This window comes from Aythya ferina, assembly GCF_964211825.1.
Source record: "Aythya ferina genome assembly, chromosome: 1".
In the NCBI taxonomy this organism is placed as follows: Eukaryota; Metazoa; Chordata; class Aves; order Anseriformes; family Anatidae; genus Aythya; species Aythya ferina.
The window spans coordinates 68,728,068-68,745,397 of record NC_140296.1 but is presented as its reverse complement, the minus strand read 5'-3'; the positions used below and the strand labels follow the sequence as shown (position 1 = coordinate 68,745,397).

Here is a 17,330-nt window from a genome sequence, read left to right as displayed (position 1 = left end):
GTAGACCTTGGCACCAAGTCACCACCAGGTTTAAAGAAAGTTCACATCAATGAAGAGAGGTGACTGCTGTTGCAAATACTATCTTGTCTGTTTTGTCATGTGCCAAAAGAAAGCTGACAAGAATGGCAGCACTACACCTGAAAAATACATAACTTTAATAGAATATGTACTAAAACTTTGAGATGGTGATAAATGTTGGGTTGAAAGACATAGCAGCATGGCTTAATGCTTTTGAGTTACTGAGTTTTGAAGTTCTGTTGACTAGAATTTCATGAGTATGCCCTGTGGATAGTATGTATGGTGAGAATGTTTTGATAAAATTCCTTGATGTTAGCTGTAGTAGGTGAAAGGGAGGAGAGAAGATTTATGGGGAGGGGAGAACAGCCAACAACAGTAATTGTTTAAACAATTAACATGTGTCTGTCAGGTGACTGTGTTTAACTTCATTAGTTAGTATTTGATTTACAGTTCCTACCTCCTGTCTAGTCCAGAAGAGTCTACAAATGTGAAAGCTGTGTAGTTTTGGGTTCATGATGTGATTATTTATTTCAGAGTTGTGAGGGCTCCCCACACCCCCATCTAATTTCTTAAGTTGTGGGGTTTTTTCCTCTTCTACTGCTCGGCCTTTAATATTAGTAAGTCAAAAATAATTTATTTCAGGTTTTAAGATTATACTGTGCAAGGGTAAGATCCTTCAAATTGATCCAAACTGACAATTGAAAAGGTTACAGACAAAAAATAAAACATCACCAAAAAAGCCACCCCAAAATCAGGTCCCTAATCAAATAGTTATCTCTCACACACTAAATACATTCTCTACTAGATACATACATAGGCTTATTTTTGGACTTAGAGTAGAATGGTGGAAACTTTCCAAACAGTGGTTATGGTCTCAATTACTGCATTTTTGACTCAATATTTCTTTAATTTGCATGGAAATATCACATATCAGTATAAATATATAAGAAAAAAATCACTAGGCTTAGCTGCATTTCTGTTGCATACTTGATTAGAATATATTTTGCTTGACAAGAGTGGCTTAATAAAAATGACTGACAGTTGTTGGCCCAATTTTTGAGATGAAAAGGATGTAGTTAATTCAGCTATCTACATTTTAGGCATTTTTTTTCCACAGGACTCCTTACTTAACTAATTAAAATTAATCTTACAGATTTTGAAATTTATTTATTAGCACATTTAATTGCTGTAGCTCTCAAAACTAGGATGGTGCTGCTGTGAACCACCTCAATAATTGATTTAAAAATGAGAAGGAAAAGTAAAATGAATTGTTAATCGTTCTGACTTCATTGCAACAGTGAAAAGTTAGTTTAAATATGAGGGTGGAACAGTCAAACACTGACTGTGTAAACTTTGCAGTGCTTTGGATTGCATTTGGCTTCCACTTTTCCTAATACATCACTGAATATTTAATTTAAAACACAGCAAGAGACAAAAAATTTAATAATTGGTTCATATGTTAGATATTATGTTATTAATTACTTACGGCTTTTAGGCCAAAAATTCTTACATAATTAAAGCCAGTTCCTTTTAAACAGAATGATACAGCGTGTTTTCTGTAGCTTACAATTTATTTCCTTTTCTGTCAATTTTAAGATGGTGACCTCTTGTGACTACCTAGTGCAGTTAAGAAATAAGACCAGAGCAAATTTGTTGCTGTAAAAACAGATTTATATATTGGGAACAGCAGTTCCTAAAGTTTTAATCTTACTGCATGTCATTGAATGTTTCTTTTTTAGTCTTTCTGTAATTTCTCACAAATGTCTCTTGATTCTACATCATCCATCATTGCAGAGTAAATACAGTGACATACTAGTAACTATTAGACGTCAGCTACTGTCTAGTTGTTATGTGACCTTCAAATTATTTTTTTAAATATCAAAAATAATTGTGCATAAAGCAAATAATATTCAATAAATGATAGCATCTAAGCCATCTCCAATCTTGGTTTACTTTTCTATCATTGGAGAATTTGGTATCCCTTCAGCCAAAGCAGGCCTTCTTCTTGTTTGAAGGAATTGTTTTCTAAATAAGGGGCTTTCTAATCAAGGGCTGGGTCCTGCATAATTTGTTAGGAATTGCTGTCACCTCTCTCCAGTTAACAGTATATCCTCTTGATACTGTTTCTGTACTTACTGGAACTAGGTACTATTGTCAAACATTCATTGCATGTTATGAAACCAATCACATTTTAAACTTCTCTTTTCAAAAATAAGCAAAATGCATTGGGAAAATTGTGCTTGACCAGACTGACTTAAAGTGATTCAAGTTATTGAAAAGGTATTTTTCTTTTACATATTTAAGTAAATCACTTGCATTTAGTAAAAATGAAGTGGCAATGGAAATGTCATTAGTTAATGCTAATGGGTAACTGTAGCAAAGTGAAGACTACCTTTGAGGGTGGGCTACCAGTACATGGATTAGAGTTCTCCATTTCAGAATCATCTGGGTAGGAAAAGACCTTTAAGGTCACTAAGTCCAACCATCTACCGAGTCCCACCACTAAACCCTGTCCATTAGCGCCACATCTATATGTCTCTTAAATACCTTCAGGGATGGGGACTCCACCACTTTGCTGGGCAGCCTGTTCCAATGCTTGACCACCTCCTCTGTGAAGAAATTCTACCTGATACCCAGTCTAAACCTGCCCTGGCACAACTTGAGACCATTTCCTTGGGTTCTATCACTTGTACCTGAGAAAAGAGACCAGCATCCTTCTCACTGCAACCTCCTTTCAGGTAGCTGTAGACACCAATGAGGTCTCCCCTCAGCTTCCTCTTTTCGAGCCCCAGTTCCCTCAGCCACTTCTCATAAGTCTTGTTTTCCTGTCCCTTCACCAGCTTCTCTGCTCTTCCCTGCCCACACTTGAGCAACTCGGTGACCTTCTTGTAGTGAGGGGCCCCAGACTGCGCACAATATTCAGGTTGAACACAATATTCCACCAAGTAGCCTTAACAGAGCAATAGCAAGAACTTTATTCTCTAACATACATGCTTAAAGGTTTATGTCTGAATAAATTTGTTGCTTCTGCCTATGGATCTAATGGGAGAACTTCTTTCTGCCATCTTTGGTTCACGTAATTCAGTCCCCTTAAGAACCCAACAATTTTTTTGAACTCTTGAAGTAATTTATTTAGATCCGGAGCATTGCATAAGAATTTTATTAATGCAAATTGTCTTCTGCTCAATACAAGATTCTCCTTAATTTATACCCGGAGGTTTCTTCAGTAGTAGGCAATTTGCAGAAGTCTGTTTAATTGGTTGGCACTTCGCAGCCATAGATTTCATTGAAGTGGACCTCAGGAGATCACCTGGTACTTTATTTGGGTAGTGTTGTGAGTAGATGGACTGCCCTTGGCGCAGATGCTTCTCTCCCCTGTTGTTAAAACCTCCAGTGAAGTAATGTTCTCAGGCTTCCCTAAGTACATATGTTTCATACCTAAGTTAATTTTGCTTTTCTTTTATTTCTAATACATATTTGAGTTGATTTTTTTTCCTGCCTCTTTGTTATGGTCATTTTGTACTAAAAATACCTATAGCTTATTTATACAGAATTCTAAAAACACCGGGTCGCTTTCTTTAGTGCTCAGGCAAATAGGAATCCAGTATTTGAGGCATGGCACTTAATCAGGGCATTAATGATTTGAGGTTTTGCAAAAGGACAAAGTAGTTGCTTCCCTGCATAATAACACTTGTTTTAATAATTCCAAATGAGATGTACATTTTCAACAGCATCTTGTGTGCTCATGTAGTTTGCATTTCACTGAGTTCCAGACACATTCTTTCTTTAGAACTACTGCTTAGGCAGTTATTCCCAGTTTTATATTTGAGCTCTCCTTCAGCAGAATTTCACCTTGTCAGTCTCAGGCCTCCCTTCAGTGCCTCATCCAGACCTGACAGATGCTTCCAGCCCCTCTGACTGATGTCATCTGCAAATATTAGGAGTGCTGATATAACTTATTAAAAGTAACAATTGCAGTTATCCTTTCATGTGAAGGTAACACACAGCCTAACTTTTTGAGGAATGTATTGTGAAAAGTAAACTGTAATGCAAAATTTATGTTTCAGAACAAAGTTTTCATTTGCTCTTAGATTGACCTGGGAAACAGCCTTTTGTGAACTATTTATCATGAGATCTCTTGCCATAGTTATCTCACATTTCCAGCATAATAGTGAGTGATCTTCCACTGAGGATAAGCGTTTGGAAAGTAATTCTTGTTATATTCTTACAAGGAAAAAGGAAAATGGTAGAACTCTCATTTTCAAATTGTCTGATATGAAATACTTCATTCGTTATACTTAAGATTATCACAGTAAGGATATGAAATGCCCCTACTTTATTTATTTATTTTTTTTTACAGGTTAACTCCTAGAATTTTTTTACTGCTATTTACTCGTATTGTGGAATAGCTGAGATAGCAAGAGAGAATGGTGTGATACATATTGTTAATACGTATTTGCTAAACTTGTTAATTTGATAAACTGCTATGAACTGTTAGTCACAAAAGCTGGTAATCGGAAGCACAACTGTCCTTAAAATCAAGTAGAGAGAACCGTAATGTGACTTGCAGTGGCTTTGACATGAGGAAGCTGAATACTAAGGGGCTCAGTTACATGCATGGAAATCAGCATTGCTATTGCTTGCTGGAGGAATTTCAATATTTTCCGCAGGATCTGTACTTCATTCGTTATGACATGGTAAATCTAGAATTATTACCTCAACAGAAGTGGCAACCGTTTGGTTCTGGTATATTGGTGACTGGATTCACGTGTAAAATGGAAATATTTTTTTTATTACCTCAGATTTTCACATTGTATGTTGACTTAAAACATGGTTTTGACATGATCTGCATTAATATTCATATAGCCCAACTGCTAAGATAGAGGCTGCATAAGTGGACAAAAAAAAGCACGTGGAAAGTTTGCTGGACTCTTGACCTCTCTGAGTGTGCTCTGCAGTACAAAGTTCTGCCGGCAGTCAGTTGTGTGATGTTCCTTGGAGCTTGATATTTACGACAGTGCTGCCTAACATCGTCTTCATCAACCTGGATGATGGGGGAGAGAGCAGTGAGTAAGTTTGTGGATGCTGCCAAATTGTGCGAAGTAGTTGATACGCTGGAAGAAGGCAGGGCTGCCATTCAGAGGGACTTGCAGCTGGAACGGAATAACACCATGCAACACAACTGGATGGGTCCTGGTAGAAAACAAGATGAACAGAAGTCAGCCATGTGCCCTTGTTGAAAAGAAGGCCAACTGCCTGCTGCATGAACAAAAAGGGAGCCAGCAGATAAGGGATGTGATTTCCCCCGTGCTGCCCCTCAAGGGCAGCGTGCACTTGACAGAGTCAGACTTTGCACAGTGGAAGGATGAGCAGCATTGGACACTGGTTGCAGCGTGGGAGATTCCAAACTGATGTGAGGGGAAAAAGGCTTTTTTCCTGAGGCTGATCAAACGCTGGACTAGGTTACTCAAAGAAATCGTAGGAATTCTGTCTTTGTAGATATTTACAACCCAGTGGCCAAAAGCTGTGAGTGACCTGCATTAACTGGACCTCTTCTGAGCTGGGGATTGGACTAGCTGGCCTCTGGAGCTCCATTTCAATGCTTGTGATATTACAAAAAGAACAGCCATCATCTCAGTTCTTCACCATTGCTTATGAGTAGCTGATGTCCCTCTGCTCCTTTAATGGAAAAAAAAAAAAAAAAGCAGTTTCTTCTTGTGCAGGAAGAATTGCCATCCCCAGGCTTTAGTTTAAAAAATCATTAATTGCAGCCCAGGAGCCAGTGACTGCTGTAAAGCCACTGTCAATAAGCATGTGTTGCATCAGCTAAAGTCAACTGATGCTTTTTGTTTCTTTCTCTGAGTTTGGGTCATGAAAGTGCATGGCAGGAATGACTCATGCTCAGTCCACTTTCAGCTACTTCCCATATCACAGCAGTCTGTGGTTTGTTTTTTTTTTTTTTTTTTTTACATTACCTTAAGCAAGATATTCATCAATAATTTTATTTCAATTATCCTACTACTTGCCATAGAGCTGATGAATGCAGCAATGAAGACTTAAGGTGCCACCTGTGTATCAGTTTTGTAGTTGTCTCAGCATTTAGTTGCAATCAGCACGTAGCTCTGCTATGAGTAGAAACCTGCCCTACTATAAGATAAAAATATTTTGAATCTTTACAGAAAAAGGAACCTGGAAGGAGGTAGGAATACAGAAAGGTTTTGTACTAGAGAATTTCACGTTAAAGAAATACGTTTGGTGTCCAGAAACCTTAGGTCTTGATCAAGAGCTTTTTTCCACTTGTTCCCTACCCCCCTTCACCCTTTTTTAACCTTGTTCAAGACATTAGGGCTTTAATTCATTTGTCTAAACATAGGTAACCGGTGCTATTTGAGATGCCCTGGACTATCCAGGACATCTATGTGGACGTGGCAAATAATGGCACAGGGCATAGGGGAAACCGGGCACCCTTCTGGACTGTCAGCCTGCGACCAGGCACGTTGCCATGGGACGTTGATCTCCAGCGGCAGCAGAGGCCTATGTTTAGATAACTGAATGTAGTGTTAGGTAATGTGACCTCTTACCAAGAACTGAAGAATAGCAGTTATAACAACCCGGTGAGATAGTAAAATTGGGTGGTGGTTGGGTTTTGTGGATTGTTTTGTTTTTCCAGCTACAGTTAACCCCCTTGTTTAGAGGCAGCATTCAGGCTGTAAGGTCTGTTTTTTTCGACTCTTTTTGTATGCCAGACAGTTGTCCTGGATCATCCCACAACTGTTACTGAGTTTGGAAGGCATGGTTTCAGGTACAGATTCTCTGTGCAAAATCTTTTTTTGAGGGTGTAAGCCCCTGCAGGCAAGCTGTTCCAAGTATTGAAACCATTGATCAATGCCTTCAAATTTTTCAGTCCATTTCCAAGACTTGAACGCAGGCTTTTTTGGGGTAGGAGGATTTCAAAGCCCATAGTACTGATCGTTCCCTCTCCCACTTCATTATCCTACTCAGTTGTATATCTTCTACTGCTTTTCTCATGCTGACCTTATTTTTTTGTTGTTAGGCAGTCAGCTGGATCTGAAAACTATTCCAATTGTATTTTTCCCCTGTAATTTAGTTTATAAGATCCATTGAAATACTAATAGTGTTCAAATGCAGCTTTCTGGATCTGTACTAAGCTTGCCATTGCAAGGTACTGTTTTATTATTTGTAGTGCTTCTCCTGTACAGATAAGATGTAATATATTTTTCCTATAAATCACTTTCTTGTACTGCTGTATTATAGGTCTATCCTCTGCAGCAGGAAAGAAAAAGCTGTATTTATTAGAAAGGTTGATTTATAGTTCTTTTTACCTGAAAAACCAGCAGTACTCAACAAAACATTCACTTTATACACTTTATATAATGGATTGATCTGATTCACTGTTTCAGTTCTTGGTATTTGTTTAACAGTTTTTGGAAAGGGGGTGTAGTTTTCACACAGGAAACATAGCGTGCCAGACTGCAACATAGTAAATACATGATTTTGCTTGAATATCAAATAAGAGTAATTTAAAACATGTAATGCAGCGCATTTGTATGTTTTTGTTTACTGCAAGACTATAAAGATTGACATGTAATAAAAATGAGTGATAATTATAGAAACTGCCACATGAGATTTATTTTTGGTTTAGTTCCATGATGCTATGGTTAAGCTGATGAGCTGCTGAAGTTGGTATGCTGTGTCTTTGCTCTTGATTGACCTGGATTTCAAGCCCCCAAAAAGTCATTGAAATCAATTTGTCATTTTGTTGTATTTAACAGACATTTTTAAGGAAAAAAAAAGCTTCATAAGCATGAGTCTTCAGTATATTTTTACTTCGTGCTTCTAATTTAAAGAAGATATTTGAAATGTTTCAAACTTAAGATGCCCTGCCAAAATGATTTGTCACTTTAAACTTGATGTACAGACTAATATTTTCATGGCAGATCTGTAGTTACAGAATATAGGAGGGAAAACTTGTGTGTAAAATCAGCCAGAGAATTTAACTCCCAATAGTTAACTACAGCTCTAGCTGTGCAGCTATTGTTAATGATGTGTATTTCCATTTGTTCCTCTATGTTCTTGAGTTAAATTTAGTTTCCACTACTTTCTGTCTAAAAGTTGACCTGTGTGGGGTCTTAAGCTAAGACTAGTATTAGGGAATAGTGGCCACCAGTCACAATGCTTAAGAGAGTAGATAACAGACAACTTCCTCTCCCAAACAGTCAAAAACATGCTCTCTTGCTAGAGCCAAAGCTAGTTGTCAGGGATGGGGCAGTGTTGATAGCAACTATTTTGATTGCCCTGTCACAGGATCTGAGCCTGTTGGCTCCGTCGTCTGACTGTTAGGTAAGTGCTAATAGTTTAATGATGTGCTTTAGTTATGAAGTTTACTTAATTTCTAAAGAAAAATCAACTATTGGAAGGAAGTTGGTATTTAATTAGGGTTAATAATGCACTTTCAAGGACACTGGTAAGGATTTGGTCCTTGTTGTGAATCAAGCATTATTTTTGTGAAGTAAATTATTATTAGTAGTAATTGTAAAGTTTCTTAAGCGTCTCCAAAAAGCAAAATAAAATATAGTTTCTTTAATTGTAGGTCTTTTCACACTTTCACGCTTTGGTATTTTTTAAAGGATTTTTATTTTCCTAGCAAAGAGAAGGACAGAAAGTGTAATTTGTAATTGAAATAGAAGTCAGTGGCCCAGCCAAGGGCGATGACTTCCCAAGGGCTATGACTTCAGTTCTGAAATGCAATATGAAAAAATTCCCATTCCCCTTGAGAACAGATATCCTTTTACTAGGAGTGTGAACTGTGTCAGGTGGGTCAAGGTGTGCACCATAGGCATTTATCAAACCTGTAACCTTTCTTTCCTTCTCCCAGAAGATTAATATTCTTGGGCTTAAACATAAATGGCGTTTTTGAGAAGGACTGAAATCCTAAATTTGATCTTTGTACCCTATGGCAAGACAGAACTTCTTAAAAGTAGGTATCTTCATGGGAAGAGTAACTTGATATAATCTATCTGGATTTGTGCACAGCATTTTGCGCTATCCCATGTGACATCCTTCTCTCTAAATTGGGGAGACATGTATTTGATGGATGGGCCACGCAATGAGTAGGGAATTGGCTGGATGGTCACACTCAAAGAGTTGTGGTCAATGGCTCAATGTCCAGGTGGAGATCAGTAATGAGTGGTGTTCCTCAGGGGTTGGTATTAGGACTGGCACTGTTTAACATATTTGTCAGTGACATGGACAGTGGGATCAAGTGCACCCTCAGTTAAGTTTGCAAAAGACTATCTGTGTGGTGCATTCAACATGCTGGAGGGAAGAGATGCCATCCAGAGGGACCTTGACAAGCCTGAGAGGTAGGCCTGCGTGGACCTCATGAAGTTCAACAAGGCCAAGTGCAAGGTCTTGCATCTGGGCTGGGGCAATTGTAAGCACAAATACAGGCTAGGCGGAGAACGGATTGAGAGCAGCTCTGAGGTGAAGGACCTGGGATGTTGGTTGATGAGAAGCAGACCAGAAAGCCATCTGTATCCTGCACTATGTCAAAAGAAGTGTGGCCAGCAGGGTGAGGGAGGTGATTCTCTATTGGAGTGAGTCCAGAGGAGAGCCACAAGGATGATCAGGTGGCTGGAGCACCTTTCCAATGAAGACAAGCTGAGAGAGTTTGGGTTGTTAAACCTGGAGAAGAGAGACCTCATAGCAGCTTTCCAGTATTTAAATGTGGCCTACAGGAAAGAAGGAGAAGGCATCTGAGTGTAGCGATATGACAAGGATAATGGCTTTAAACTAGAAGAGGGTAGGTTTATATTAGATATTAGAAAGAAATTCTTTACTGTCAGGGTGGTGAGGCCTTGGAACAGGTTGCCCAGAGAAGCTGTGGATGTCCCATCCCTGAGGGTGTTCAAGGCCAGGCTGGATGGGGCTTTGGGCACCCTGGTCTGGTGGGAGGTGTCCCTTGGGAGAATGGGGGTTGGAATTAGATCTTCAATGTCCCTTTCAATCCTGTGATTTTTTCAATTCTATGATTTTAATGTTTCAAAGCGGACATTCCATACACAGCCTTCTTAACTAGCTGGGATTTCTTAGGCAAGTAAGGTTAAACTAGTTGGAATTTCTTAGAAAACCTAACCTCCTTCTTTTCAGGTAGTTAACTGTAATGTCCAGTAGAGAGGTGGTAAAGTTGTATGAAGAAGAAAGGCTAGAAGGTTGTTAGCTGCAAAGGACATTTAAGTTTCCTAATAATATCTTTGTTTTCTAGCTTGTTATATTACATCAGTATGATAATTGCTTGGCTGTTACTTGTTTTGTGTCTTTCTTGTAATATTTTTATTATGTCTATGGTAAGTTATTCGTTAGTTGTCCTTTTTTTTCTTTCTCTCAATTTTCATGTTTTTAGTTACTGCTTATCTCACAGTTCGTAGCAGTTCCTGTCACTGGAACTGTGGGTAGTTCTCATCTGGGGCGAAGATGTCTTTGGATAGAAGCTGATGGCTTAATTTCTTCAAGTAATTAAGTGTAAAAAAGCCAATTTGCATTTTCTGCTCCAGATCAGAACTTCCTCTTTTGTATTTCAAAATCTGATCTAATTACTTGTAACAGTTGCTTCCCCCCCCCTCCCCCAGGAAGTATAATACTGTCAGTCTCTTCAATTATTTTTTTTTTTCTGTTACAGACTGAGACAACTATAGGCCTCAGTTCATATCAACAGAAAAGGTAAGCATAATTGTCTGAAAGTTTAATGCAGACATCCTATTGTGAGATTGTTAATATTTTTTGTAAGAATAATGAAGTCGCAGTGTAAACAAAAATCAAGTACAGATCTTGTAACCTTTCAATTATTTGTATTGTACAGAGAAAATTTTAAAAACAAAAATATTAGAAAATGTTTTACATTTAAAGTCCTTGTGTATAGAGAAAATGCTTCTGCTTAGATATTTCATTTTATGTCCTTTTGAATGTGTGAGGAAGGACACACCTTTTATGCATATAATATGATTCACTTGGTTTATTCATACTTGATAGGGGTTTTCTTGCTAATAGGAGGCTCCACTATTACACTGAAAATACCCATTGTATCTGTGTGAGTAATAGTATTTTTAATATTGAGAAGGCTAGGACAGCTAAATCACTTAGCATATGAAATAAGAAATTGAAGAATCAATAAGTTCAATTCTTTAATTCAGTTTATAATACATACCACAGAGTGGTTTTAAGTAAATAAAGAGGGGAGATAAACAGAGACTGCTTGTAGATTTTTGTATCATTTTACTGAACTTTTATTAAGAAAGGATTGGGTTTGTTTGCCTGTTTCTAAAGTTCTGGGGTCCTTTTGAGGAACAATTTTGATGTTACTTCCAATACTTTTCTTTTTCTTGCAAAGAACTTTGCATGTGTAGTATCAGAGAAGCAAAAGGGGCCTCTTCCTCCCCCTCCCCCCCATCCCTAATTTTTTTTCTGAAGACTCCTCAAACACTCCCTTGCATTTAATGGTATGCATTGAATGGCAATAATGAAGCATTTTTCTTATACAATAGCATTCAACAAGATGGGATGTACAACATAGCTATTTAAAGAAATACAGCTAGACTTTTTCACAGGCTGTTTCCATTTCTTCCCAAAGAAATCTAGGGGAAGGACTAAACTGTTTAATTTCAGAGGATTTAATGAAAAGTTCTTATTTTGGTATGTATATAGATCTAGGTTGCCTAAGTGTGAGTTTAAGAGCATCTCTTTGCAAGAAGTTTTGAAAAATCTTGGGGGGGGGGGGGGGGGAGGAACATTACTTCTTTCAATTTATACCTAAAAAGCCTTCATTCTATTTGTATCACTTGCTGCAAGACTCCGCTGCCTCCTGATTAGACATTGACATAAATCCTGTGATGTAAATCTTCTGTTTTGTATGAAAATATTGTAAGTTTTGGCTTACCTTGTATTAGATTTCTAAGTGAACTTGGAAAGCAGGGTAATAGGGGGAAAGAGCGAACATGAAAAATCTATGAGGATGTGGCAAGTCTTTCACTTCAGATGAAATTAAAATACAAGTTCACTTTATCTTTTCTGTGATAATGTAAAAGAGAAGAGTTAATGTTATGTATTGAAATAAGGCACTTATTGCATATTTTAATCTGAAGCTTGAGGCAATTTCTGTATTATGGTAATGTAAATTTTGTCAAACTTGTATTATCCTAACTTCTCATTTGCTTTTTAATTAAAGAAGTTTGACTTAGTCAAAAAAGTCTGCATAAAACTTGAAAATTCTTGTTGCTGCACCTTCCCTACATCTTTCTTATTTCCTCCTCCCCAACAATGGAGGCTTCTCTCTGCCCTTCAGGACTTCTGCCTGTTCATTTCTTGCCTGTGAAGTCTCTCAGTTTAATCTTTCCACTTCATGCTGCAGCATAAATTTTCCACGTATGCTACAGCTATAAGTGCTGCAATATGTCAGATTGCAAGGATGAAAACATGAATCAAGGAATAATGATGGAACTTATAAGACCTGTGGTTAATGTATTTTATCTTATGTAGAGTCAGTCTTTATGGAGTTTAAGTGGAATAATATCTTGTTTAAATCATTGTGCCTCCATGGCAAAAAGAAGGTGCCTTTACTGGGACTTGGGGATTATGTGCAACTTTTTTGTCTCCCAAGAATCAATGAAACTTTGTGGTCACAGAATCAATGAATGGTTTGGATTGGAAGAGACCTTAAAGATCATCCAGTTCCAGACCCCTTGCCATGAGTAGGGACACCCTCTGCTAGGCCAGGTTGCTCAAAGCCCATCCAGCCTGGCCTTGAACACCTACAAGGATGGGGCATCCACAGCTTCGCTGGGCAGCCTGTGCCAGGGCATCACCACCCTGACAGTAAAGAACGTATTTATAATACCTAATCTAAACATGCCCTCTTTTAGATTAAAGCCATTACCCCTTGTGCTATCGCTACACGCCCTGATAAGAGTCCCTCCCCAACTTTCCTGTAGGTCCCCATTAGGTATTGGAAGGTTGCCATAATGTAGGTCTCCCTGGGGCCTTTTCTTCTCCAGGCTGAACAACCCTAACTCCCTCAGCCTGCCTTCATAGGAACCGTCTGATCATCCTTGTGACCTTCCTCTGGACTCATGCTAATATTTCTGAGTCCTTCTTGCGCTGGGGGCCACCAGAGCTGAATGCAGAGCCCAGGTGGGGTTTCATGAGAGCAGAGTAGAGGGGGGAGATTACATCCCTTGCCCTGCTGGCCACACTTCTTCTGGTTTGCACCCCAGGATACAGTTGGCTTTCTGGTCTGCAAGCGTGCATTGCTGACTCATGTTGAGTTTATCATCCCCAGTTCCCTTCTCATTAGACCTGTTCTTAGTGGTCTTTGAGAAAGAGGCTTAGGCTACAGATCTTCCACTTTCTTTTTTTTTGTTTTTAATTTCTTGTCCAAGAAGATAGCTTTCTGTGTTTGAAGTTGTGGTGGTTTAGAGTGTGTTCTAATAAAAACAGTGGCTTTGCAGACTTGAAAAATCTCCTCATTTTCACATTATAAAAGAAACATACAAACTGCCCATTCCACTTCAGATCACTGGCCTATTTGTTGTTCGGTCGCAGTGTGATAAAGACCAGCATTGCAAACTTTTCAATACCATATTGCAAAGTGAATGTGCAATTTCCATCCCCCACCCTTCCCATTACTGCTTTTGCATGCATTTTTCTTTATAGGTATTTTCTTTCTAGGTGATTTTTTTTTAAATGGCAGTACTGAAATCTCCTGAGTGTCTCCTCCACATGCTTAACTTCTATAGATGACTTATCCTTCACAGTCCTTATTAGTGATTATAATCCTTGGTATGGCTTGTAGATCTTCCCCACCTAGGCAGTTTATTAATTTCTTTGATTTGCTTTTTACCACTAATTGGAAGGAGGGAAACGAACTAGCCATTTAATTTCTGTTTTGTTCTTGCCTGTGATCAGGCTACAGTGCATCTATTCAAGCTTCTCTCCATCTTTTCCCCACCCTTTCCCCAGACAACCCCTCAGGAAGAAAACTTTGGATTTTAACTTTTGATATTATGTTTTCCTGATAAAGGGTTAATGTTGGCATAACTGAGGCAGCCACTAGCTGGATGTAGTTGATGAGAAGCCTTTCTTGCTAGTGTTCTTTATTCATCTGCGCTTATAGCTGTGGCTACTGCCAAATATCTAAGGGGTCAAATGTTTTGTGGGAGCTGACATTCTCCCTGAGGCTACTTTTAATACCCATATTTCTAAAATCCTTTTAACTATAAAAATTTAAATACATCTTCTGATATTTGCTGCTCAACCTTACTTTTTTTTTTTTTTTTTTTTTTTAACATTTACAAGTTCTGGATGTGGTCAGGGAAATGTGATTGGTTACTTACTATTTTAGCCAAAAATGTTCTGCTTTTAGATGACTTTTTCAAGGACATTCTGGCATAAAAAGTACTCATAATGAGAAATTTGGCTGTTTGTTACTTTAAAAATTCACATAGCTATTTTTGGAGACATTTTCATTTTATTTTGTGGTAGTAGAAATAACAAAGTAGTGGCTTTCTAAGAGCCTAAGTGTTGCTAAAATCATGAAATTTCTTGCCATTTGATGGTTTAATGATGTTGTCTTTTTCTTTTTATTGCTGATTTATGGCACAGGAAAGGAAGTAAAACCCTTTAAACGAATGTAAAAGTAACGTGGGAAAAATACATGTAGAGTAATGTTAGATTTGAATTTTCCTCAGTAGCAATTAAAGATGGTACAGATAAGATTCCACAGAGCACCGACCTCCTCCAGAAATCCCAGAACAGCTAGAAAGGTAAAGCAAGAATACAGAAAACCAGTTACTGCCCAACTTTGCAGAACTCTATTATGTTTGACAAACACTTTGTCCAAATGCAGATGTGTGCGTGGGTGATTAAAATTGAATATGTAGCATGCTATGATAAGCAGCAAAATGTTTTAATAAAATTTTGCAGAATGTCCGTAGATAATAGAATACTGTATCTCGGCACTGATGGATATCCATTTCACCTATGCTCTTCCCAGGTGTTGATATTTTAACCATCTTTATAACTGCATCTGTAATTAAACTTATTGGGAGTTTGTTACCTTTTCTCAATCACATCTTGTAGGATGCTGCTTTCTCACTTTGGTGACAGAATGGATGGTACAGTGAGGGAAATGTTTTTTTCCAGGACTGCTTGTAGTTTACTCTCAAGTCTTACTTTTAAAGTCAAAATTCTCACAGAAGGGTAAAAGTGTAGGGACCATCTTAAACCACTTTGAGGAACTAGACTTTCCTGAAACTTCATAGACTCAGATGACTTCCAGCTAATTCTTGTCTGCTGGAGCTTGTTGGCAGATGTCAGGAGTTCTTTCTCATTCAGTTGCATCTTTTTTTCATGTTCTTTGCACTTTGAAGGTTAGACAACTTGGAGGGGTAGGGAACAAAAAATGTTTAAATTCTTATATTAGTCTGGGAAGCAAGCAATAGCTCTACATGCATGCATAATAATTAACTTAAATGTCATTATGCTGTAAAGTTGCCCTACCCATGGGTGTATCCAGCCTTCAGTGAGCAAGTGCCCAGCAGAGCAGACATTACCATCGTTTTGTAGGTCTGCTACAAGTTGACTCATGTTGGGCCTTTCAGTAGACAAAGTTTGGGAATTCCTATATTGTTTGTTCCCATTTGAACCTTATTACAGTTACTTTTATTATAATTGGCATTTGTTATGATGTAGCTGCCATTACCAAAATTCAGCCATTTAAAAATTCTGTGCTAAGTGGTTTTTCGGGATAACATAGCTGTGAGTTCTGAGAAAATGATACTTAAACTACATGTATGTGAAGAGTTGCATATGTCCTGATTGTTGCGATTAGATTAAGTGACTCTTGACTATTTTCAATGCATTTGAAATACTGATCTTTGCAATCAGTTTGGTAAATATTATAAATATTTCTGATAATGACTATGATTTTAAAATCATAATTTTAAAATTTTTTAGTTAATTCCTTTTACCAAGAAATATGTTCTTTGTTAAAACAACCAAACACAACAACAGAGGTTCTGCATGGCTGACTATTCAGAGGTTTAAAATAGGGAGAAATATATAGAGTATTACTGAAAGAACTGATTTAATAATCATTCTAGAAGGAAAGTAGTTCCATTTAGTGTTAGGACTATGTTGATAATAGAGGTGCATGGCCTTTTTAACCTTCTCAATTAAAAAGTGCACTCAAAACGTTTTTTTTTAATTTTACAATAAATGTGGAAAAGTGAGTTGGTCACTTCGAAGACTTGTTCTAAACTCATTTTATCCTTTCATAATATTAATGCTAATATAATTTTCCAACTTAATTGTTGTTTTAACTTTTGTTTTGCTGAGCACATGTTCCCGTGAGGTTTAGTATTAGACTGAGAAGGTATACCCAAGTGCTCTCTGAATACTCCAAGTCATAGCAGCACTTGACAGTAGCAAAAATTGTTATTTTCTGTAAACTTGAATTCAGTTCTTCCTGTCGTTTGTCTTGCACCTTCACTTTTACTGTTCTGAGATGAGTGTGTGACTAAAGCTGTCTATTGAGATAAGAGTAAGTATAAAACAGTGTTTTAGTTTTATCATGTGAATAAGGCTATTTTCAATGGCTAAGCTCTAAGCAGCATTGAAAACAGTTCAACATCCAAACCTGGAGAGCTGTATAACAATCAACATAAGTAGACCTCCCTATTCCACGTGTTATACTTGAAGCGGGAAGATTCTGTTACAGAATAGTGGAGTGAATCACGGAGAGTTCTTGAATTTGTTATAAAATATGGTGGTGTTGTCACTGCCCAAATCTAGGCTATTTGAGAATACAGGGAAGATTTAATGCCCATTTTTGAAGTTTTAATCCTCTAAATAACTTCTTTAAATGGTTTTGGATTGTGGAAAGGCATCTGAATTTGACTGATAATTCGTTTTCCTGGAAGTGTGCTGGATGGACTTCGATTGATCAAGTTTAAGACCTCAGCTGTCATAAGCCCAACCACAAGGCATCTCCTACCTCTCTGCTTTTCTCTCTGTGGAGGCAGAGTTGGGTGGTTCTGCTGCCCTGGTGGCCTTTGGAGCAGCTCTGTTTACTCAGGATGTTTGGTTGCAACTCAGTTTTCGGGAGTCTGTCGTTGTTAATGCCAAGTCAGAAAACAAGGATCAGAAAGCAAAGTATTGTTCTACTATCAGAAAAAGAAGCATCTAAAGAAAAAGCAGAGCCATCGATCTTGAGCCATTTAGCTGTCATAGACCTTGAGCCA

At 37.9% G+C, this 17,330-nt stretch overlaps 1 protein-coding gene across 1 annotated transcript in view; it reads left to right on the top strand.

Annotated features, from left to right (window-relative positions):
• The window catches only part of TMEM131 (transmembrane protein 131), a 96,970-nt gene that overhangs the window by 19,953 nt on the left and 59,687 nt on the right, over window positions 1-17,330 (top strand). Inside the window, exon 3 of the mRNA XM_084496462.1 lies at window positions 10,718-10,758. Coding sequence (XP_084352588.1) covers window positions 10,718-10,758 — 41 coding nt within the window. The remainder of the gene's footprint in view (window positions 1-10,717; window positions 10,759-17,330) is intronic.